Source organism: Drosophila navojoa, chromosome 2 (assembly GCF_054131105.1).
Source record: "Drosophila navojoa isolate 15081-1374.11 chromosome 2, UAZ_NAV_1.0, whole genome shotgun sequence".
NCBI classification, from domain to species: domain Eukaryota; kingdom Metazoa; phylum Arthropoda; class Insecta; order Diptera; family Drosophilidae; genus Drosophila; species Drosophila navojoa.
In genome coordinates this window covers 11,774,494-11,799,474 of record NC_142890.1, presented here as the reverse complement: position 1 = coordinate 11,799,474, position 24,981 = coordinate 11,774,494, and the positions used below count along the sequence as shown (strand labels likewise).

Sequence of the window (24,981 nt, the reverse complement as noted above, 5' to 3'; positions counted from 1 at the left end):
CCAGAGCACATGGCTAGGGCCAAGGGCCAGGCACCTCGGCTGCTCTGTAGTTCGGCAGGCACAGTGCCACCCAAGCAAAACCCGACGCCTGTTTCCTAAATTAATAATTGCAAAATTTCGCGCTAAATGAACAGTACAAGAGTCAGCCAGCAGGCAGGATCGAGCAGGATCGGGCAGGAGCAGTATGTGCACCACATGCACACATGCGCAGCATATTTCGCTCGAGCCACAAACCAGGCTATATGTATTTATATATATATATGGTTCAAGTCGGCACCAAAAGTCAGTTGGTCACATTTTGTTGTAATTACCGGGTTGGGTAGGCGTACAAAGGGCAGCGCGGCGTGAAGCTTCCATACATGTACTCGCACACACTCTCTCCCAACGAGGCGCTAAGCAAACAACAAGAATGTGTCTGCCAGGATAACAAAACAACTCAGCTACACACACACACACACACACACACGCCATGCAGTTGCTTGCGTGCGTGACCGTTACAAACGATCGAACCGCTTGCTATGACTCAGCGGTGCTATATGAAGCATTATCGGGCGATATAGCGCCCGAATCGTGGGCGCGCGCGTCAGTTGGTCTGCGCAAAGCTAACCCTTAAATGCCAGTCGGCTGCAATTCGCCCGCCCTCGCCAGACCGCCAGATCGCCATATCGGGCTAAAAGCCACCCTGTTCTAGTTAAAACAAGAAGGAGGCGTTTGACGTTTAAAGGCTGCAAGACTTTACGTTACCCTGTTCTGAATTGAAGTTCTATGTTGTATGATTGTGTTTATATGTGTTAGCAAATTAAAAAATAAATAAAATTAAATAATAATTAAATGAATAGATAAATATATGTATTTTGATTCGTATATCAGTTTCTTGCCCGAATTTATATATATCCATAATATATATCTATCGTTATTACATATAGACTCGAAAAGATCAAATTTTCATTACAATGTTTCTAGAATTTTTCTTAAAAGAAATTTTTAATAATTTTTAATAAATTAATATATAATAATTTTTAGTAAATTAATATATAATAATTTTAAATATATTATTTAATAATTTTAAATAAATTATTATTAACTAAGGTCTAATTTTAATATTTCTAGCTTTTAATTTCAATAGAGAATCTTAAATATCTATCGATAATTATTATTATTATTATTATTATTATTCCTAAGAAAATCATATTTCATATTTCAATATTTCCAGATTCATTTTTAGTCTTTTCTAAATAAATTCATAGTATATAATTTTATATTATTATTATTATTATTATTATTATTATTATTATTATTATTATTATTATTATTATTATTATTATTATTATTATTATTATTATTATTATTATTATTATTATTATTATTATTATTATTATTCCTAAGAAAATCATATTTCATATTTCAATATTTCCAGCTTCATTTTTAGCCTTTTCTAAGTAAATTAATTATATATAATATTCTGCACATTCAATTTATTTCGATTCAAATTAATGTATGCACATATATTTATTTATTTGTCAAGTGAATATCATATAAATTATTGTTAAAATTGATCTGCATTTACAAGCTGAAGATCAATTAAGAATTTGCCTAATTGACTCTATGACATCTTCCTCTATTATGAAAACTTTCCAACTGCTCTCTATCCCATGCTCATAATACAGGGTATTACAGCCTGAACAAACAGCTAATGTCGCGCCCACATGACTAAAACTAAACCACCTTTTGGGCGCAGTTAAAATGGCTGTTGTTGTTGTTGTTGCTGTTATCCTTGGTATATTCATGTTTAATTGTTATGCTGATGTGTTGGCACGAGCCATGCGCATATGTCGCTCGGGGTCCTGGCTCGACACCAGCTCCTTGGGCCAATGTCATTGACTGCTGCACGTTTTGGCGCCCAATTTGTAATGCTGCTGCTGCTGCTGCTGGAAAAACTCACAAGGGTTGCGCCTGCGCTGTGCTGGTCAAATGTCGCTAGGGAAAACTGTTAGTTCTGCCACCACCACCACCACCAACACTAGGCTGCAGCAGCAGCAGCAGCAGCAACGCCACCACCACCACCGCCATCAGCGAACCGCGACCAAATTATGCTGAAGTTGACGCAGCGCTTGACTGACTTCGCCTTCAACTTCAACGGCGACTTCAACTTCGACTTCTGCCTCGACTTCAGCCTCGGCTGCCACCGCTCGCAAACAGCACGCGCTCAGGAACCACTTCCTCAGCGCAGCATTTCCTCAACTCGCTCGCCCAAATAGTAATGAGTCGGCGGTGTCAGGTGCATGCATGTAACATTCCGAATGACCCGACCACGACCCCAAGTCCAAAACAGAATGAACAGAAAATAAACAACCAAGAAGGTCGCAAGCGAGTGTGAACGACTGCAGCTATACTTGTTCGATAAGTTTAATATGATTGAAGGTCGAATATATAGAAATTAGATCCTTGGATTATTCTATTCCATTTAGGATTGTTCTCTATTAGTTATCTGATATAGATATATAGATATCTCTGTATAAGAAACTGGCTTCATTTTTACCTTGAGAGATTAGTTTTTGGTCTGTACTATAATATCTATTATTTTATTTAATCGATCTCCATTATACATCTATCTTAGATTTCATGCTAGTCTAATCATAAAATTTCTGGGCTACACTACTGTAAATAGCCCAAACTTTCATCGTTCTAACAACCTATAAGAGTGCACAAAACCCATATGCTCTACCTATTCACACAACGAGCGAGGATAAGAACTTACCCTAGAAATGAATTTTCTTTTGCTCGCGTAATTACAGCGACCAAGTTGGAAGTTTTTCATTCCTTCGAGCGGTGCTCATTAGACCAAAGCATTTTCATGGCTCATAGCTGAGTGTGTGTGTGCGTGTGCGTGTGCGTGTGTGATAACAACTCGCGCACGAGCTACGATGGGACTGTGTTTGTGTCCTTATGCCTAGCCCATTTCGTTGTAATAATTTGAAATTTTGATCAGGTGTTCCTTTTAGTTTGTTTTTTTGTGGCTTTCTTTGGTGTGCTGCTTCTTTCTTATTTTCTGCTGCCGCACAATTGTCGCATTTGCTTGGCAGCCTGGGCGGGTTCAAAGGGGAACTATGAGCGTTAAGAATCGCCGAACCGTATAACACATCAGACCTGGCCCAGTGCATGTGGGCAGCAAAAGCGCGCGGCTTTTTCAGTTCCCCTTGTCGCGATCGAGCCACTTGGCACCTGAACCGTGTCAAGCGGATTTCTATACACAAGAGAGAGAGAGAGAGAGAGAGAGAGAGAGAGAGAGAGAGAGAGAGAGAGAGATACAGGCAGAGCGAGTGAGAGAGAGGGAGACCCTTGAACTGTTTCTATTACGACATTATTTTGTATGGCCAACTGTGAAGTTTGATTTGCCCGCAAAACCTTACAAACAGGTGTGTGCTGCAGCCATGAATGCAAAATGGTAGCCAAACAACAAATAGCCAAATATGAACTGGCCTGGCTTATTTACTCAAGCAATGAAATGGTAAATAAGAAAACGAGTTCTAGTAAATTCCTTGCACTTTTCTGAGCCACTAAATGCTGTTGGCACTTATTTTACTTTGGCAATGGAAATGACTTAATGGATTCTTATCTGAGATGTTTGCAATGGTGTTTTATCAGATTAGGTTTTGATATATTATTTTAATAAATATACAGGCTTACAGAAATTTCAAATCAACCTATCGGAACCACTCACATTGGAAATGAAGAATTTTAGGAAGGAATAATTTACATAGATACATAGATCATCAAGGTAAAAATACCTTATAAATGAGCTGGGTGTATTCAGACTTAGCATACGAATTGCGCAGTTTGGTAACCTATCGAACCAGTTCACTCTCATAGTCCCAAAACTCCATTTTATTACTTCAGAGTACAATCCTACATACTTATTATAGAGTTACGCCAACTCGCTTCAATACTCTTGCCGTAGGAAGCTCTACAAGTGTACTTGTACTCACTTGCCTACGTCTTGAGTCAGTTATGACATTCTCTTGATTTCCTGTTGGCTGTCACAGAACTCTCGCAGCCTCGTTTCTGGCTCGCCCACTCGCTGGCTGTAGGCAGCTGGCGCTCCTAGTTACAGTCTTGCCTGGCTGCACGCCAACTCTCTGAGCTGTGCGGATTATTGAGCAATTGTCGGACTCGCCTTTGAGTTACATTTATGGTTAAATTTATGGAGAATACATTGCGAGAGCTAATGATGCCACAGATCAAAGCCAATTTCGGATGAGGGAGAAGCTCTGAGCAGCCCACGTAAGAGTCACGCAAGAGCTGAGGATAAGGATGAGACTGTGGTATTAAAGGTTCAAGTTGAGGTTGAGCTTTGGTTGGAGCTCGAGTTTGAGTTTGTGCGTGAGTCGTGCCGTGCCCAGTTTCTTGCACGTGCATTGTTTGTATACACTTTAACAAATACTTGGTCGAATGTCAAACAATTGCAAAAATTCTTATATTGAGAATAGATTTGTATTAAAATGGTTCGAGATCTTAGCCATTCTAGAAGCTTATATAAAGCATGAAAAAGGCCGCACAGAGATATTATTAAAGTATAATTGGAAAAATAATTTGAATGCAAAAAAATTTCTCAAGTGTAAATATTCTTAATCAATTTTTGACTGGGACCCCTGCTAAAGCGTGGAGCACACGTACAACATAATGATACTTCTGTTGATAATGCGAAACACTGCAGAAAATTGCCAAAAGAATTACCAAAAATTAAAGAAAAAACTTAGCACAAGGAGAAGAATAAATTGGAAAGAGAAGAAAACAAAGGGAAAGAATATTTCGAGCATGCAAATCGCTTATGAAGCGCCTCAATTTTCCGCTGGTTTCTTAGTCTATAAGGCTGAGACTGAAACTGATCCGCTTAACCAGATGCGACTTTTCAGACAAAAGACTTGATTCACTGTCCGGAAAGTGCATTAAAAAAACGAGAGAAGAAGAAAAGCGCTGACCACTAGGTGAGGTTAACAAAAGGCAGCGTCTCAAGTGCCGCTAAATATTCAAAAGGTTAACCGTACCGGACACCGGGGGCAAGGCATAAAGTAAACAAGGCGTAGACAATGAACTGGACACTGGTCGAGTCGCTGCACTGCGATCTGAGAATCTAACGATCCAGGGATTCTAATGCAATTAAAAATTCTTTTTATATCTGTTTTTTATATCTCGTGCATTATAAGTCAAATGCGAATCAGGTCGAGTGTTTGTTTAGTTGCGGTCAGTTGGCTCTGGTCAAAGGGATCGGTATCTCTCTCTCTCTCTCACTCTATCTCTTGCTGTGGATCCGGTTACTTATGTAACTCTTTGCGTAAGCGATCCTCGGGGTCAAGCCGGCAGGGGAGGAAATCGTGTTAGGCCATCGAAATTGTTGAAATTAAGCGTTAAATGGAAAAACAAAAGCTTAATCTTTAAGAACAAGGCAATCAAAAGCCAAACTAAAAAGCCGCGCACAAAGCAATTTTAATTAGGGTCACTTACATATGTGCAATAAGGGTTGCATTTGATAGCCGGCTAGCCATGGTTGTTGTTGCTGCAGTTGTTGGGTTTAGGGTGGAGCTGCGCAAGCGGTCAACGGCGCATTTCGAAACTAGTTTGTAGCTTTTTAACTAAGCATACCCTGTAGAGATAGGCAAATGCTATAAAAGGGCAATAATGACTGAGTGGAACTGTGTATAGATATGACTGCATTACTAAATTGTCTTATATATAGTCAACATCTATAGTCTATTCGATATAGCCCTATCATTTTTTATGCTCTACTTTAATCAACTTTAGTCTCTTTTTCAGTAGAGATGACAGGGACCTCAAAGACCATAATGTACTGACCCACCCTAGGAAAACTCCATTTGAAAATTTCGTTATAAATACATATGTAAATCTTAAACAGGGTATTCTCAAGTCAACCACTTCTCAAGTGTATTTTTTCTGGTTTATTCTGTGCACTTTTGACGCTGCTCGCGTAATGAGGATAAACGATTTACAATAAAAATCATAATGTTTTTACACCACCCAATTGCGGGTTTTGTTTGGCATTTGGCAACTGGCCAAGGATATTAATGATCTGCACATTGTTCTCATCCTTGGCCAGGCAACGCAGGGGATGCGGGGATACTATTTTAGCTGAAATTTATAAATTCGTCATTCCTGTTGAACATTTTTGAAAATAATTATTAAATCAAATTGATATCAATTAATGGTTTCAACAAGCGGCAAGATAGTGCATACTCGTTACATACATACATAGATTTTAGAAGCACTGCCTATAGTTTGAGGGCAATTGCTAACAGCTATTCTATAGCAGTGGGTGTGAAGCTTGACTAAAACGTTAATGTTCTATGAAGTATGTTGATTCGCCTAATTTAATGTCCTGTCAAACTTTCGATGTTTTTCGCTTCGTCCAGCTCTTTGTCGTTAATTTCGTTGTGCTCATTGTGATATTTCGTTAGATGTGGAGCATTAAAGAGCTGGTGGTAAAACACTGTCGTGGTTGATAAATTCGCTACATGACTAAGTCTCCATTTCATTCAGTTAGTTGAGACATCAACCTGGGTTTTATACAATAAGCTTTTGTCCGCTATTAGTAAGTTCATACAATAAGCTTTTGTCAGCGAGCAAAAATGTGATGTTCAGCTTCTGACTGAGACTCCAAATTTCCGTTGAAATTCAAATTCAGTTTAGTTTAAGAACATCCATATGCTATTTTAGCTAAACAGTTTTGCAAGTCTTGATTGAATGTTTCTTGAATCTTAAAGTATATGTTGCGGTATTATTAAAATAATTAGATTAGTGATTAATTGATAAGGAACAAAGTTTAGCTTAAGCCCAAGTTGATTAGAGAATTATATTACATTGGTACAATTTTATTTGATGTTTTTCCTTTTTTACTAGTTGTACAAGTGGAAAATAAGTCAACAAAATTGCTTATAATTGTTTTTTGTGCTAAAATTAAAAAAAAAAAGAATGTATTTTGATTCATATACTTTAGTGGAATTTAAGACTCCTTTGTAAAAGTAAAAGTTTAAAGTAAATAGAAACTCATCATTATTTTCCATCTGGTATGTATAAATCCCTTACTTTAGTCTCTTGTTTATGGCAAGTGTTTAAATTCAGGAAACTTGAAGAATTAGCTGAGCGAATAAAATTGAAGCATTAGCCGAGCAAATGAAATTGAACTGACATTTATAGACAGTAAAGTATCATTAGAGTATTCCATTCAATCAAGCTTTTGCTGCTGCGAAGTGTGTGGGTTAATTGAGTTTGAAGCGAAAGGACATTCATTGGGCAGGTTCAGATATGCAAATTTGTTTATGAATCGAACGGCATTTGCATTGACATCAGATCCTTCGAGCACTCAATTTCATGTCCGGGCGCCAAAATCCAATTCATTCGAGTGAAAAATGGTTATTGCAAAACATGGAAAGTGTGGGTGGGGGCTGGATTGATGGAAGGCGGGGATCATAAGACGATTATCGTGTCACGAAATCAATGAAAATAATATTGAAGTCAAATAAATTGTGTGCACTGAGAGCTATTAGAGCTGCATAGCTGAAAACCAATTTATTTATATGATTTTTTATCTCCAATCTATAATCTGTAATCTTTATGATGAAATCGAGACGCAATTAATGGGCTGCTCGTGTCTGCTGGTAGTTTCCCAAATTCACGATTTAATTGCATGGAATTCGCTAAGAGCTGTTGGTAGACGGTTTGGGGTCTCTAGAGCCAAATTGCAACCCTTGCGAGCGAGCAACCGACCCCAAAAGTTGTCAACTCTGGCGAGGAGGGGACTGCAATAACATTACATATGGCCTGGTACTTTTGCTTACGCATCGATTGGCCCGGAGACGGAACCGGGAGCGGGCACATCAGTCGAAGCTGCTGCAATAAGTCCGACTGCCGGCTCCCAAAGGGGGGACTTGACCCCACTACTGCAACTACCCCTCGAGTTGAACAAATTCTACTCAAAGCGCTCACTCGGAAGCCCGCCGTTTATGAAATCTTTTGATGGCCTCTATTCTGTGCTGGGCGGGGCAGTCCGGGGCTGCCAAGGGCAGGGGTAGTCTGCGTGTGCTTATTGTCTGCTTGAAGGGTTCAAAGTTGTTTTTGACAACAGCAGAAAAAAAAGAAATGTATTTTTATTAAAATTATAATGCTTACGCATAGCAAAAAGTAAATGTGGTTTGCCTACCCGCTGGACACCACCCGTCAGACGCACTGTGGCTGCAATCACATGACGTCGCCGCCCTTCTGCTGGTCCACTAACTCTTTTTCGAAAGGGTATTCCAGCTTTCTCATGTAATATGCCTTAAAGCTGAAATAATGCAAAACTCAGTTTTGGTTTATTTGAAGAAGTATAATACAGAGTGAAATAGAAAAAATAATCTGCAAAAATATCGAAAAGAGTATTTAGTATTCCGTAAGTTAAAGCTGAAGTTTTCTTTATTTTCTGTCTGTCTATGAATAACGAGCAGCTGAACGCATTTCCCGCTCTTAAGTTTTGTTGTTTTTGCTCCGTTATTTGGCCATGTTTTTTTAATATGCAACGGGAGCAGTTCTAGCCGCAGTCAGCACAAAAATGTTAATCCTTTTAAGTGCGTCGATATCGCTCCAGACATCAGTTAACCCCTCAGCCCACGCAACGCATTTAATCTTTTGTGACCGAAAAGGTCGACGGGTTGATTCCAGACGCAATTCGAATCGCAGCACATCTGTTGGCGGGCATAAATCTAATTTGAATAGAAAGTATTTGCCAATTTCCATACATGTATGCACATGTGTGTGTGTGCATTAGCTTTGGGGCTGTCATAACAATTTCATTAACAATCGTGCCTTTCAGGCCCAGGCCAAAGTCAGAGAGCCGCAGGGAGAGTCTAGCCTGCCATGTTTATGGGCGCAGGAAATTGAATTAAATCTAGCGAAAGGCGACAAAGATATTTATATTTGTTTAGGACTTGCAACAACTTTGCAACGGCAAAGTTAAAATGTCTAAAGTTAAAGGCTTACATAGCAAAATAAACATAGAGTTTGGAAAACTTCAGAAATTAGTCAAAGTTTTCATATGGAAGTCAGTGAATCAGAAAATATTTCAATCGTGATAAATTTATGTATGTATTATTAAACATTTCCTGTTTAATATGCTTTGATTCACTTGAAATAGAAATCCTGAAAAAAGCTGTAGGATAGAAATTCATATTTCTATTTCTTTAAGCCTTACTAATTACCAACAACTTAGCATTAACGTTAACTTTACTTTTAAGCCATCAATATGATAATCTCTATCTTTGTTGTGTATTAAGCCTATGCGAGATATAGAAATGTTAGTATGAAAACTTTCTTCTTATTTTTCTTCATATTTTCATTAATAAACACGCTTCAGAGAGTAGAAAATTATATATAAAATTCTAGTTTTCTTTAGAAAATATAAGAAAAATAATGAATGTGTAATCAAAAGAAAATTTGGGACATATCATAGATAATATATAATATAAAGAGAAATCCTGGTGGAGAGGTGGTTTTATCTGTTCCCAACAGTTTTCCAACTAAATTTCTAGATTAAATGCAAAAGACGGATATTTAGTTCATAACTTCAATTTAATTTATGATGCAAATATATATTATATATCATGAAATATGCTAATACATATTACATTAATATTATTATATACGACCGTATTGCTATTGTGTCTAATTTCCATATTAGTTCAAAGCTAGTTTAGCCTACGAACCTCAGTCTATAAATAGAAAACGTGTTCATTATCAAAACTGACTAAGTTTATGCCCATATATAAATGGCAATAGGCTGTGGGCCAAGGCTCTAATCCGCAATCGAGTGTTTCATTTCCTGCAAGCACTCAATAATTTATTTGACCAATTGGCGAGCTTTGTGCCAAATGGTTGGAGTCCATCACATTTTAATAATCTAGATATCCAAATGTTTTGCCCCCTTCATTTTGTGGGTAAATGTCTAAAAACCGCAAAATATGCGACGCTGTCTGCGCTGCGGTGGTTGTCGCTGCACGCACCACCAAGCATAAATCCAATTGGAAGCCGATTTGCTGTGGGGGCGGCGGCTGCTGCCCACAAAAATGTTCAATCAGCATTTACAAGGGCTTGACATTTAAATTAACACTGGACTGGACCAGGCCAAACATTAGGTGGTGGAAAAAAGGATATGCAGGATTTTGGTGGACTGTATGCAAACGTCAGTTGGTTAGTCCTTCCGGGTTGCTGCTGGCCGTCGGTTGTTGTTGTTGTTGTTAGCGTTGCTCGTGTAGTAAATACTTATTTATTGATATAAATGTATCCAGTTGGTTTTGATATTCAGTTTTATTTTCGCTGTAAATTTTCATTATTATAAATGAAAAAGGAAATTTATTTTAACTCTGAGTATAACTAGCGTATTCATAAAATTTCGTTTAAATTACATAATATTAAACTAGATATTTTCCCTTTGCTCTCTCTCTCTCTCTCTCTTCTTGCTTCCCTCTCTCTCATGTTATATTTGCATTTGGAGTTTCTTTTCGACTGCATTCTTATTGGTTTCATTTATCTTTGATTCCCTCATTTGTCTAGTTATAGTTTGTTGTTGTTGTTGTTGTTTTAGTGTGTGTTTTACATAGAAAAGTGAGAACAGAACATGACATGTGAGACAGTATTGGGGAATAGGGTATAGTATATATGGAGAGTATACAAACAGAAATACAATGAATAATACAGAACGTGCCGTACGTATAAGATGACTAAACCAAACCACATTAAAACTAGTTCATTTAATTAACAGCTGCTTGCGAACTGTGGAGTTATCAACAACAGTTTTAGTTGGTATTTGAGGTCTACCTATTCTCTGTGTTCGTGGGTGTTTGTACGCGTTCTCAGTGGATATGAGTCGACTGCTAATTTAAAACTAAAACAGGCTGTGTTGTTTTTGTTTGATGATGTTGTTGTTGTTTGTTGTTGTTGCTACTGTCATTGCTGTTGTTGCAGTTGCTGTTTTTGGAATTAGTTTAAGTTTTCAAGTAAATATTGTAAATCCGAGACGTTTTGGATTGTGCCACGACCTCTAATCCTTGCGCACGGTACGCTTGCGCGTAGATTTCGTGGTGTTTTCCTATAAAGAAAGTGAATGACCATTAGTTAATCTTCAGACACTCTTCTAATTGAAGTTCAAAAACATTTCAATATCTTTTTCATAGCTACCTCAGTCTGTGTGGGCTCTTCATCTTTCTGGTTGAGCTGCTCTTTATTATCTAAATCAGACTTTTGATTCTTTTTGGGACTGCCACCAGCCGCCAGCGCTGGTGCCGCATCAGCATCCTCTTCGCCCTCGTTCTCATCAGCAGCGATATCCTGCTCATCGTCGGGCTGTGGCTCATCCGTCTTTTTAGCCTGAGCAGCAGCAGCATTGGCCGCCGAATCCTATTGGGTTGCAAGCGATTGACATTAGGAATCAACGCCAAAATTGAATTCAGTTAAGTTAGGCTTTGGGCTAGCTACATTACCTGACTCTTAGCTTTGCCAAATCTACAGTAGATGCCGATGACAATCACTGAGATGAATACGACCAGGCCAATGGCCCAGGCCGTGGGATAGGCCTTGGTTAGCTCAACTACCTTGTTGACCAATGAGTCCTACAAAATGAGATGAGCAAATAGCAATAAGGGTGCAAAGTGCAAAGGCGATGGCAATAGGCGGGTGTATGTGTGTGTGTGTGTGTGTGTGTAGCTCTATATATTATACATCTAATATATTCGAAACGTGACCTCTTTGGATCGTCGATACAAATAGAAGACATAACAGCTGGCGGGTATCAGCAGATATAGAAAGTATAATGCCCACCAGCCGGGCTTATAGTTCATATGCCGCATCAGTCGATGCCACAGGGTTTTCTTTTAGAATTGAGCATTAGGAAATTAGTATTCTATATTTTTCTGTTCTTTATGTTAGTCTTTTTGTGAGTGGGCGTGGCAGTCAACTTACCGATTCCCGGTCAATGTAGCGACGCTTGATGTCAAAGCTACTGGCGGCAAACTCACGAGCCACATCCACGTCGTCCGTTATGATAAGGTTATCAAACAGTATCTCATTGGACATCGACCACAACTCCAGGCCAACAGCGCTCTGAAAGAGTAAATATATAGTAGCGAGCTCTGATTTCACAGCCATTCCAACTGCTTACAATAGGCGTCATTTTGAATGGCATCAGATCCTCGAAGAAGTCGGGATTGGGTATCTTGCGTGGCGCCCATTTGCCCTGGTAGTTGGGATTCTCGATCATGGGTGCGCGCCATTTGCCCTTGTACTCCGGGTTTGGAATTAGAGGTGCCTTCCATTTGCCGCAGCCTGGTGCCTTTTCACAAGCAGGATTATCTACGAGCGGTGCCTCCCATTCGCCATCGATTTCTGTGTCCCAATCATCGGGCTTAGTGGCAGTTGGATCGGGAATCATGTCGGGCTCATCATCCAGCCAGCCATTCGGCTTGGTGGCGCTGGTATCGGGTATCTGTGGCAATGCATCGTCATTCCAATCATCGGGTTTTTGTGCCGTTGGATCAGGTATTTTCTCGCGCTCATCCCAGTCAGCTGGCTTCTGGTCAGTGGGATCGTCGATCTCTGCCGGCGGATTGACTGGCGGCTTGAAGTCGGTCAGAAGAGAGCCCTCGTTAATGATCTTGTGATCGACGCGTATCTCAAAGGTGTTGTCCGGTCGCACAACCAGCTGATACAAATGTGGCAGCTTGTCCTTGAAGGGCTCCTCCAAACGATTCCTAAAATAAATCAAAAGAGCGAAAAGAAAATGTGCGATTAAGTAAAAAGTAAATATAGTAAAATATGAAATTAATAAATATTGAAATAGGCAAGACTTAATTATCATAAACATTAGCGATGCCTCCTGCAACAATTTGGAATCAAGAGCGACAAACTTGTAGAGCCCTTTGCCCGACTAAAACAAGTGAATGAACTGAATCAGCGGCAGCTGTTGCACATGGGGTTAATCTATGTAAATAAATAAGTATATAAATGTCCATAGATGCGCGGGCTAATCTGCACAGCATACAAAATAAAGTAGCAAACGGTGGTTGCTACTTGTGTGTGTGTGTGTGTGTGATTGACTCGCATATGTGGGTCCACTTACTTTGGTTTGTTACAGTGCTTCTCGGTTATGGTACCGTTAATTGGATTTACGTGACGGAATATGAAGTGCATTTTCACATCGTTTCCACACTTGTCCGGTCCAAACATGATGGTGTAGGGTGTTTTGTCATTGAACTAAACAAAAACAGAGTACAGAAAACAGAAACAAAAAACAAACATTAAGTAAACATAAATATCGGAGCGAATTCATATTTAAATTGGGTCGGCGACTAACCTTGGTAAGATCTTCGGTTTCCTTGCCTGACGACAGCAACTTTAGGTACGAGCCACCACACTCTTGTCCCTCCTGTGGAATACGAAATTGAAATTGGGTCGATTAGCTTATGCTATGAGGCTATTAATTGGATTAGTCAATCCATAAGCAGCGATGGCTGATGCAATCCACCGCGTCTTTGCAATGGCCAATTGGTTGGCTGCCTGTTTAGTTGGTTATTGACCCACCTGCATTGTGACCTCATATTGCACCACCAGCGGTTTGTTCGACTTGAAGTCGAACGGTTTGTTAAGTGGTGCCGAAATGGCGGCGTGCTTGGCCTTTGACTTGAGCACCAGGCCCTTATCCTTGGGCCAAACAATGCGCAGTGGCGACTCCCAGTTCCAGATGCCATCGTATTTGGCTATTTCCTCGGCAATATCGTCTTTCTTGGCCTGTGATTTCACCCAGCGTTTGCGCGAGGCGTCAACATCATCGAAATGATCGGCAAAGTGGAACTTCTTGGGTTCGATCACTGGACTCTCATAGACCATCTCCTCGCCAGAGACATTTATTGGCTCCTCCTGTAGAAATGAGATAGATTTATAGGAATCGTTGTAAATGGGAGGGGATACGTTGAGCCTTATGATCATTTTTTAACTTATTTAATATTCAGTTTCCCATGCTTTACATGTGCTAATCAGAAATGGGCGTGCACCACAAGTCAGCAAAGTAAGCAACTAGATCAATCACCAGTGAATTAGTAAGGTAGCACAGTTGGAGATAAGCAAGAATATACACATATTAATAGGTCTAGAAGTTTTCCGTTCCAAACTCTGTGAACTTTAGCTCCTCAATACAGAGACACGTGTGAAGTGAGATTCGCCCATTGATGCTCACAGAGATAAAATTACTATGCCCATATAGCCTTTTCTAAGCATTTCGCATGGGTGTACAGGGTACAAAAGGTGAAAAAAAAAAACCACGCGGTTGACACACTTAATGTTTTATCGTAACAGAGCGAGTCAGAGAGAGTGAAACATAGAGACCGATTCTGAGACAGTGTGGCGAAAGGGGGGTCTTGCGTAAGTTTGTTGGCTTAGTTTATATATGTAAGTACATATATGAATTTGTCACTGTTTTTAAATGTGCATGTTTGTATGTCTGCAAGTGCAAGTCGAAATATAGCGCGGGTCAGCGCTTTATACGGCGGTCACGCTTTTTCTCGCATACACTATTAACCCCTATAATGCTCCATGTGTCATAAAACAGAACAGAATATAACAACAACAGCAACAACAACAACAACAAGAACAGCAGCAGCAGATACTGTTGTTGCTACTGACGTGTACTTTTGTGCGCCGGTGGCAACCGGCCACCAAAACATATACACACACACGCATGTTTTTATGCATATATGTATGCGTCTGTTGATGTATGTATGCTTCCACGATATTTTTTTGGCTGGTCTCACCTGAACATCTTCCACTACCCCGTCATCGTCGAAGTCATCGATCTCAGGCTCTGCGGCGCCGGCTGATGAGGCAACGGATAGTAGACAGCAAGCGGCGGCTATCAGCAGCAACGCCCGCGTTGTGCGGCGGCCCCGGCTAAAATTTTGCTGCTGCATTTTTCTTGCTTTTCAACCACCTCCTCTTCACGATGGTGAGAGCGTGTGTGTGTGTCTGTATGAATGTAGTGTGTTTGTGTGCTCTGGGTTAGCGGTTTTAGCACTCGTTAATCGCTTTGTGACTGCTTGCGTTGCTTTTCAGCGTTTGCTACGTACTGCCGGGCGCTGTGGGGCAAAACGAAAAATGAAATCTAACGCGGCCAACTAATTTGTAATTAAGTTAAATTAAATTATACATTTTCACTGCGCCTACTGTGCTGTTGCTGCTGCTCGCAGTTTTGCTTCTTCATTCACTTTTAGCTCAGCTGCAACTCTGATTACAGTTTGTGCCTAAAAAATACCTAAAAGCGAGTGCGTTTTTTTAAGTGTTGTGCAGTGCGCATGTTTGCCATATTGATGACGTCACATATGTTGAGCTCGCGTTTGTTTTGTGGCGGAGTATTTAAATTGAAATGTTAGAAACCATTTAATGAAAAAATCGAATAACTAAGGCATCTCTTTTAATTAAAATACTGAATGTACCTTTATTTGTTTGAATAGATGTAACGAGTTACATAAATTCGATATGAAATTAATCCATAAGTATAGAATTTGAAATATTAACATGTAAAATCTGTAACAAGGTTAAAAAATAGGTAAATAATAAAATTAAAAACAATGTATTGTTTTTTTTTTTTTTGTTTACAAATAAATTACATTTTTCAAATTGATTCTTTTTAATTATAGAAAAGTAAGCGAACTTTAACTAAATTAAGAAATAAATGAAAATAAATATATTTTAAAACCCACAATGTGATCAATTGTTTCCTTTTATTTAACTATTGAATAACTAATCAAAAACATGAAGGACAATTATATTCGCATATTTTTTTGCAATTATCTTAAAAGCTTGCCAGCTCCATTAATGTTTTATGGTAAATGCGGGGCAAAACAAAACTCTTTTATATATAAATATATGCATAGGACGCACATAAAATGTTGCGCATTTGAGCATAAAATTATAATAAAAATTGCAGGCTTATATTTGGAACGAGCTGGCGGCAACTGCTGGATGCAGCCCCGGCCCACCCACAACGCTCTTAGCTGGGGCTACTTTTAACCATTCAATTTATCTACTCTGGCATCGGTGCAACTGACTGTTGCAGTTGCAAACAAAAAAGCTTTCTGTTTAATGGAATATTTAACACAATTTAAAAAGTTTCTAAAGACAAACAATGGCTCAGACACTCGCTGGCACAATCAGCCAGAACTTTTTTCCAGCTCTCTATGCTGCACACACACTTACACACATAAACAGACACACACACACACACACACACACACACTCACACAAACAAACACACTCGTTAGTTGTTTATGGAAATTGTGTAATGACAGTTAATGACGGTGCTACATCTAGATATGCATAGACAACATGCTGGGCCGCGCTGAGCCGAGTCTACCTTCTCTCCCGCATGCTACACGGCAGTGCATAATTAGTTTGGAGCGACAGTGTTAGTAAGTGTTTTATTAGCTCAAGCAACAAGCAGAGCAGCACGCCTACAAACACTTGTGCTCGATTTTCGCTACTGTTGTTGCTCTTCTTCTTCTTCTTGCAAAAGGGCTGCATAATAACAGTTTCACACAATGAAATGCTCGTATACATATGTACCTGCATATGTATGTACAAATGATAAGTGTGCTATATAAGGTGTAATGCCAGGCTTAGCATTTGCTTAGCTTAGAATATGTATTTTAAAATTATGTTAATTAGTTTTTTTTTTTTTCACTTTATAAACATCTATTGCTCTTTCTTTTCCTTTATTTAACTCATTACCTCTCACTACGGCTCGCTATGCTTCTCTATAAAAACATACCGGATTTTCTCTTTTTAATGATCTCTCTCACTGTCATTCTCTCTTTCTCTCTGCATTTTTATTTTCTCTACTTCTCTCTCTATGACTGTCCATCTCTCTTTTTACCTTCTTTTAATACTATCTCTCTCTCTCTCTTTATCTGCCTCCATTTCTCCCACTCTTTCACTTTCCCTCTGTCTTACTATAACCTTAAGATCGTTGAGAGAAAATGAATCCTCTATTTAGGCGCCCTCAAGAGATTTTAAGGTTATGTTGCTGTGTAAACATGAAACACTTGAAAAATGCACTTAACACCATAAACATAAGTACACAACACACAAATAGACACCCACACACACACACACACACACATAGTCACGCAGAAGCTCATCAGCGAGCTTAATGCGCAGGAGCAGCAGCGGCACGGCAGGGATGTCGACATTAATTTTGATGGGGCATGGCGCAAAAGTTTTGTTTTAAGCCTTTGGACAACGTCTCTGTGTGTACACAATAATAAGAAATAAAGCACAAACATTTTCACCTGCGGGGCAGGTGTGTATGAGTGTGTGGGTGTGTGGCGAGTATCAAAAAACATATGAAGGAAGCGTCGTTACAAGCGGACGAGCTCAACTTAGTGTGTACTTAACTTCCGTTACATGAACGCCATGCTACACTCAGACTCGCACACACATAGTTCATTCACACGCATGGCCAGCTGCATATGTGTACGTGTGTGAGTGTGGTGTTTGTTTGTTTATGCCAAAAGTGTTGTAAAGTGCGGCGCTTTGTCGGCAGGAAACGCTGAAAATTTATTACCGGACAATTTTGCCAGGGCATAAAAAAGCGAGAGACAAGTGCGACAGGGGTGAAGGTGGGGCACACTCAAACACACACACACACACCTACACAGTAGCATTCATATGCATATGCATAGTTTGCTGGGCAGCGCAAATGTATGCAAACATGCCTAAAAAAAAAAAAAAAAAAAACAAAATACACGAAGAGTAGCAAAAATTTGGAGCAGGCAGCCTAAGCAGGCGGAGGCGGGCATTAAAAATTCAAAATGCCCGACGAGCAGCGGACAAGGGCCTGGGCTGCCATTAACAGCATACTAGCTGAGACACACACACACACACACACACACTCACTCATATACACAATATGTATGCATGTATGTATATTTGTTCGGCGGCCTCTTAAGCGCCTGCCTCTGTGAGACTGTGTGTGTGTGTGTGTGTTTGTGTGTTTGTGTTTGTGTGTGTGTGTGTGTGTTTGTGTGTCGGCGCCTTTGCTTTGCTTTGCTCACCTTTCAACAGCTCGTTTTCGCACCTTTCAAATGAGTCCTGCTCTGTGTGTGTGTGTGTGTGGGTGTACGCTCAAGAATTTGCAGCGCCGTTAAAACTGAATTGATTTGTTATTCATGTTTGCTGACTTATGGCCAACACTTTGGGCGTTGCGCCTACCATTCAACGTAACCAGGACCTGGCCTCGGCGCCAGCTATCCTTTTTTATTTCGTCCTTTATTTCTCACTTTTTGCTCTTATTTTCTTTTTTTTTTTTTTTTATTTCGGGGCTTGCTTTCTTTTTATTTTCTTATTTTGCAAACGTGAATAGTGAAAATTTAATGCACGCAGCGCGCGCGCATTCACCTGGAATGACGCTGTGGTTGTGTGTGTGAGTGTGTGTGTGTGGGTGTGTGTGTTTGGCTTATACTTGAAAGAGGCGCACGGTTCGTTCAAGTTGCTCTTTGGCTTTTATTTTTATTAAATTGCCGCAAGGGGAACATTTAGCGCATGTTTTAATAAAAAATTAAAAACAAAATAAACAAATATAAATAAAACTGAGCGAAATGCGCGCGTAGCGACCCATGAATTGCCAATGCCTGGCGAAGGGCTGAAGGGGGTGGGGATAGGGGTGCGCGTAGCGTAGGTGGACCAGGCTGGCGGGTTGGGTCTGCCGCGCTTAAGTGGCCAAAAGTGAAAAGGATTGAAGGGGGCTCAGATCGGGAGGCTTGGACGCGAATTGCGGCAAGTGGAGGCAGCAGCTGCGGCAGCTGCGGCAGCTGCAACGATAATGCTAGTTTTGAGGACGCGTGCATAAATTAAACATTTTTTTGTTTTCCTTTTTTATAAATATTTTATTTTATTAAGCCATTAAGAGTTAAGCACTATATAAACATAAAATCACTGCCGTTAGGTTAACTCATTTAGTTAAGTGGTAGACTCAAAAAAAAGTAGGTTGACTATAGTATTTATAAAGCATTTCAAATGTTTATATATATATGAAAGTTATAGAGTGGCAGAGAAGTACTATTTATCTTACATATCTATATATGAATATCTACAATTTAAAGACATTTTCATATTGAAAATTAAATTTTTATATGTAAATCTTTCGAATTGTGGCTCTTCAGATATTAAATATGTATCAAGATATTAAATATCACGATAATTATATTTCTTACGTAACCGTTAAATCGTTTCGCTTCAGTCTACATTTTATCGAATTCTCGAAATAATTGTTATCATAACTTAAGCTTCCTTCTAAAAAGCAGCACAAAGCTCCCTTTTCTAGGGTATCCACGCTTAGCGTTGTCTTCTTCTTTTACTCCCTTCGTTTACCTCTAGCTATTGTCTTGTATTAATCTTGACTCCAGTTGTACTGCAAAAGCAAATTGTGAAATTTGATTTGGGTTGCGATCCTTTCTTGTGCACCTTGTGCCACCTAGTGATTATCAGGCCACAAAAATCTGCCGCATTAGCTGCCCCATTTCGGGGGGGGCATTTCATTCATTTTCGGCTGGGTGCGAGAGGGGCTGGCAAACTTTTAATCACCTTGGCTGACAAGTCAAGACAAATAATTGCGCCGGCAGTCACATCTTTTGTGTGCTCGGGCGTAAAACGAGCACAGCCACGCCCACGTGGCTCGCCCACACTGACGGGCAGAGCACGCTCGGCATAGGAAAAACATTTGCAGGCCGGCATAATAAATCAAGGCATAGAAAAATATTTAAATTTAAATGTTTGAAAAGCAGACGGAAACCGGAACTGGCTGCGGCGGCAGTCACTTTCATTATTGAAAATATAAATCACATTCATTTGGCCAGCACAAACAACAACAACAACAACAACAACAGCAGCAATCAGATACCCTTTGAGAGCTGCAAGTGAAATTGGCTAAAGGTGAGGCAGGAGATGGCACAGCAGCAGCAGCAGCAGCAGCAGCAGCAGCAGGAGTCGGAGTTGTGGGCGGACCCGGCTGGTCGGGTTTGTTTTTGTTTGTACTCTGCGGCTGGGTCTGCGGCGGGCTCTCATTTTTACGATAAAAACAAACAAATTCATAGCTAATAAAATTGCTAATAAATAAACGAGAATGGCGTAAGCGAAAAAAGGGACACGAGCCAAAACAAAGCAGCCGCAAAGCAAAACAGAGCAAAGCAGAAAAAAAGAAAAAAAAAAAAAAAACAATACATCACACAGAGAAAAAAGTTGGATATAATGAAAAAGTCGGTGACGCCAACCTGGCCACATTGACCAACAGCCGGCGGCCATTTTGGGGCTAACGGTGCATTAACCAGGTGTGGGTGGACACATTCATGATGGGCGTGGCGCTCGCGTGCCTCAACTGCCGACAATTGCCACCAATTCCGTGTGCCCTGTCCATTCTACGTTTTTGCTCTTTATTTATTGTATTCGGTTGCGGATTTTACTTTAAATTTTTTTGTTTAATAAAATATGGAGTGGTGAACCGGAGAGATACTCAGTAATATACATATATGTATATATAATGATGATATGATTGTAAATCCAGATTGCAATGATTTATGATTTTTTTTTTTTTTTGGTTTTTTATTAGTTTATTATTAATTTAGTGCTGTTTTTATTATTATTAGATAATATTGTTCACACATTTTAGTCGGAGCTGTCCAGAGATACCTCTAGCCACATTATATCATATCGTTTCATACTTATATACATAATAATTGTTTTGTAGAACTTAGATAATATCTACATTATGAAATATTTGAAAACTGATTACCTTTAGATAAGTGTAAGTGTGAAGCGAGGCAAAGCTTAAATGAAATTAGATTCCGTTGAAAAAATTGCTTAGCTAAGAGGTATTAAGTTTACATATATGGACAATAAAGGGAATGACCGTATACTAGTTTTTTTTGCCTAGGATCCAATGGTCGACAATGTATTAGCTAATAAAGGTGATTGTATGCATAGATATCTTTTGATCTAACAATAAGAAAAGTAGACCAAAAGGTAAATCCCTTAGAGAAACATGAAAATAGAAGATACAAATTTTATTTGAAATAAACTAAGTGAAGTTTCCAGACATTACATTTTAGTATATTATTAAGTGTACAACTTTACCTACTCTAAATTCACTCCTCGAGTAGAGTATTCAACATAAGCTATGCAAAGTTTTCCAGAGTATGTACAAAGTGCACGAGTTGTTTTTAGATATTATCTGCAGTTCATTTTTAATATTGTTTTTGTTATTGGTTTCGTTTGGGATATTCGATTCGTTGTGTGGAGCAATTTTAATCAAATGATTGCTGGCGTCGACTTGTCGACGCGCTACGAAATCTAGAAATCCAATTACATTTTGATGAAAAGCGGCTAGGTAAATGGTCAAGTGGCGTAGTGGAGTACGATGGGGAACGGTAGGGGGCGGGCAGCATTTGGTTTTATGTAAATCAGTTGGAAAACTGTATTCAGGTTTATTAGCCCTTTGCAGCTGACCGCAGGTGCTGGACCATAAAAAGTGTTTGGCCAAGCAAAATGAACGCCGAAAAGCGGCGAGGAAGATAGATCGGAGCGTTGAGAAGTTGAAACGTGGGTCATCATTTCATGTCTCAGCTCATAAATCTATGGCGCATAAAAAATCGCTGAGGGCGCCAAAAACTGGCCGGAGTTTTCCGCTTAAGTGCAGGACCCAACGGAGCCGACAACCGGACCCATAGAGGCCATGATATGTCTGCAATTGGGTTTTCACTTCTTTATTCTTTTAAGGTTCTCCTCTACCAGTTTTTTTTTGTTTTTTGGAGATATTTTCTTTTATTCTGTTGTGTTAAATGAGAGGAAGTTGGTTTTACGCTTACTATTTGCATTTTTATGGAAGGCCGCGTGGAAATTGAGCCATTTAATGAGCTTTGAAGTTGCTCCAGCTCCAGCTTGGCCAAGAGAGAGATACGGAATTGGATATGCTACGATTTAATGCGCATATAAAGATTGTACCACAGATTCGAGTTGAGCATTTTGATGGCCCATCCACTCCGGCCAGCGGCAACTGTAGCGGTCCACTTTGGGCTGAGCAGACCGTAACGCGCTGCTCTCACTTAACGCGAAGGACGAACAGAAATATTGCACAATTTAATGGGAAATTAATAAACCAAAAACAGCTGCTAAGCCATAAACCAAACTAACTGAGCTGCTATGGCGCCAAGGCGGCTGAAACCTTCTAATCTTGGCCCCCAAATGCGACCTAAATAAACAAAAACAAACAAACAAGCCCACCTCCCCCCCCCCCCCCCCCCACACACACACACGCACACCCACACACCGAGTCAGAGAGAATGGGAAGGGGTAGAGATAGGCAGAGAAGCAGAGAGACAGATGACACTCAGAGATAAAGCTAAAGATACGGCTCGAAAATATACAGATAGAAATCCAAGGTCGCGTACCCGCTGATAAACTCGTGTTGGGGCCAACACAACCGCAAAGGAGACTCAGACGCAAAGGCAAAAACAAACCAAAGACAAAACATGCTGCACACAGTCAAAGGACTAAACCAAGCAAATAATCCTTTGGCTTAAATAACAACAACAAGAAATGGCAAAAGCTGGCATATAGCAGAAAAAAATGAGCTGGACTTGTGTGTAATGAATATGGAATACCCTAGAAATACCCTAGGCCATGCCTCTACATCATTCATATCAGTCTATTGTCTATGCTTGTCTATTAAATTATTATAATTGATTTGAATACGTTATCTCTTTTTATAGTCTGATCTTCAAGTAGAGAACATTGACCAATTCTCTGTCTGATTTATCATACCCTACGCAAAGTTAGGAAAAAACCTAAACGACAGAATGTTTGACAAAACATGGCTTCGCTTGCTGGATGCGGCTGTTGGAGGGCGTGGCTAAAATTGCGGCAAGTCGCTCAGTTGCGGCAAACTTTGAACTCTTCTGCCGCTTTTTTCCTTCACATGGCGTATACTTGTTTTCCTTATTTGGTTTGTTGGTGCGATTTTAAAGGATGCGTGCCAAGGCAGTTGGGTACACGGCCGCCGCATTGTCCTTTTGCTTATCGCGATGCACGTGACGAACGACGGGGCGTGGCACGCAGCCGGCCCCAATGGCAGTTGGCGGCATTCTGAACTTTCTCAGCGTCTTTGTGATTTTGATTTCGCCTCATCATTCACTCTCACTCTTTGACTCTCGCCTGTGGCCGTTTTAGCTTTTATTTTCGTTTCAGTTTTGTGTTTTTGTTTTTTGCTTTTTGTTTTTGTTCTGTGTCTTGTTGCGTATCCTTTGGCATTAATTTGGCAAAGTGTTGTCCTTGTTGGCGGCTTGCGATCTCACCCGGCGATAAGCGAGCTAATTTCGTGTAATGAAATAAATTAAAATCCGTCCTTGTGAAAATAAACAAATTGGCTTGCTAATGCGACATTGCGTATACGCCGAGCTGTGCCAGTGAAAGGACAAACGAGACATTTCAATCGAAAATGGCGCTTGAATCGCATTGACTGGCGACAAAAAGGATTTGCAACAATTTACAAAATGAAATCAAAGCGCTCACCAGAAATTGCTGCTCGAATCCCATTTGAATAGCATTGGATAAGAGATTTAAATATTCAAAGCATTCGTTACGACAGCTTTAAGTTTTAAGGCCAACAAGAGGAACTCAAATAAAACACACACACAGACACACGCAGAAGGAGATCCATGCACAGAAGCACACGCACACACACTTACACACGCACTTCTTAGTGTTGTATATGCGCTTATATGCAAACAATTTGTTCATATTGAATTTGGCCTTGGCTGTCGCATGTTTTATATCGTACATTCTCCATATTGGCTTGGCAACATGCACTGAGCGAAATTACGTGCAAGGCAATAAAGTAATAGGAGTATGTCTAAGGATATTATATATCAGCTGCTAGCTCACGGCTAAGAGCTTTAGTCGACAGCTTAGAGAATCTAATTTAAACCTTAATATTAAGAGGATATGCCTGGTAAAAGAATCTCATTTATAGAATTTAATTTATGTAAAATATATTTAAATATTTGAATTTGACTTTTATTATAGTTAATATATGACAAATTATATTAAAATTAAAATTTGATTATAATTTTGCTATTTATAGATTTCGACCATATCGCAGCTTCAGTTAATTCTCGGTCCTCCTGCTTCGCTCAGTGTATTTACTGCAGGCCATTCACTGCGCTCCGCTTTAGCATTTGCTAATTCGATGCCAAACTATAAATTTGTTAGCTTTGCCACATATGAAAGCGTTTATTTCAATATGTGGGCGTTTTGCTATTCAAAACTTTGCCCCTTCTACGTAGGTCTGTGTGTGTGTGTGCGTGTGTGTGCGTGTGTGTCCATGTTTGTTTAGGCTAAAGCTTAGCATATGGCAACTGACATGAACGGACGGACCAGCTGTGTGTGTGTGTGTGTGTGTGTGTGTGTCCGTCCTGGGGCCAATCTGTGTACGTGGCTCTTGGCCCGCTTTGAATCTCATCTGTGACACTCGTTAAACTTGTCGCCATTTAGTTAAATCAACTAAACCAAATTCAACTGTGGACACACACACACACACACACACACAGAGCCACTTACACGCACGCTGGGCTCTGCTGCCCTTTGCTGGTCATGTAGGCTCACGTACATTGGACCGGATGCAGAGCGGAAGTCGTGCATATCTCAAAAGCCCACTCTGCAGGACACCGCACCGTACCGATTCGGTCCGCCCGCCACTCGCCTCGCACCGCCTCTGGTCACACTTGAACTAACGTGACTTTACATAGCGCTCATTTTTATCAGCATAATTTAGTTGCGTGGGCAGCATTCCACTGTGCGGCACGCGGTTGCATCAGCTGTGGGCCACGCCCACATTTGAAGCTTTAA

The 24,981-nt window shown here is 40.0% G+C and overlaps 1 protein-coding gene and 1 long non-coding RNA gene across 4 annotated transcripts in view; one reads left to right on the top strand and one right to left on the bottom strand.

The window, feature by feature from the left end:
- LOC115564078 (uncharacterized) overlaps positions 1–24,981 on the top strand; it is a 113,734-nt gene that overhangs the window by 62,063 nt on the left and 26,690 nt on the right. The window lies entirely within an intron of this gene.
- Cnx99A (Calnexin 99A) lies at positions 10,332–15,391 on the bottom strand. 3 transcript variants are annotated; one of them, XM_089258273.1, is made up of 10 exons: positions 15,236–15,391; positions 14,844–15,164; positions 13,618–13,953; positions 13,391–13,462; positions 13,157–13,290; positions 12,200–12,788; positions 12,001–12,141; positions 11,784–11,909; positions 11,221–11,439; positions 10,332–11,131 (listed from the first exon to the last, which is right to left on the bottom strand). In XM_089258273.1, exons 2-10 carry the CDS (start codon positions 14,997–14,999, stop codon positions 11,084–11,086), a joined length of 1,821 nt encoding a protein of 606 aa, XP_089114399.1. In that variant the 5' UTR covers positions 15,000–15,164; positions 15,236–15,391; the 3' UTR covers positions 10,332–11,083. The 3 variants fall into 3 exon arrangements, with proteins under 3 accessions (XP_089114399.1, XP_017968958.1, XP_089114396.1); XM_018113469.3 differs by lacking the exon at positions 11,784–11,909 and adding an exon at positions 11,523–11,651 and having other exon boundaries at positions 15,236–15,390; XM_089258270.1 differs by lacking the exon at positions 11,784–11,909 and adding an exon at positions 11,523–11,651 and having other exon boundaries at positions 15,253–15,270.

Coding starts and splice junctions, on each gene's coding strand:
- Cnx99A (XM_018113469.3), bottom strand. CDS start 14,999: ATGCAGCAGCAAAATTTTAGCCGGGGCCGCCGCACAACGCGGGCGTTG. Junction 13,291..13,390: donor AAACCGAAGATCTTACCAAG/GTTAGTCGCCGA, acceptor GTTTTTGTTTAG/TTCAATGACAAAACACCCTA. Junction 11,440..11,522: donor TTGGCAAAGCTAAGAGTCAG/GTAATGTAGCTA, acceptor GCAACCCAATAG/GATTCGGCGGCCAATGCTGC.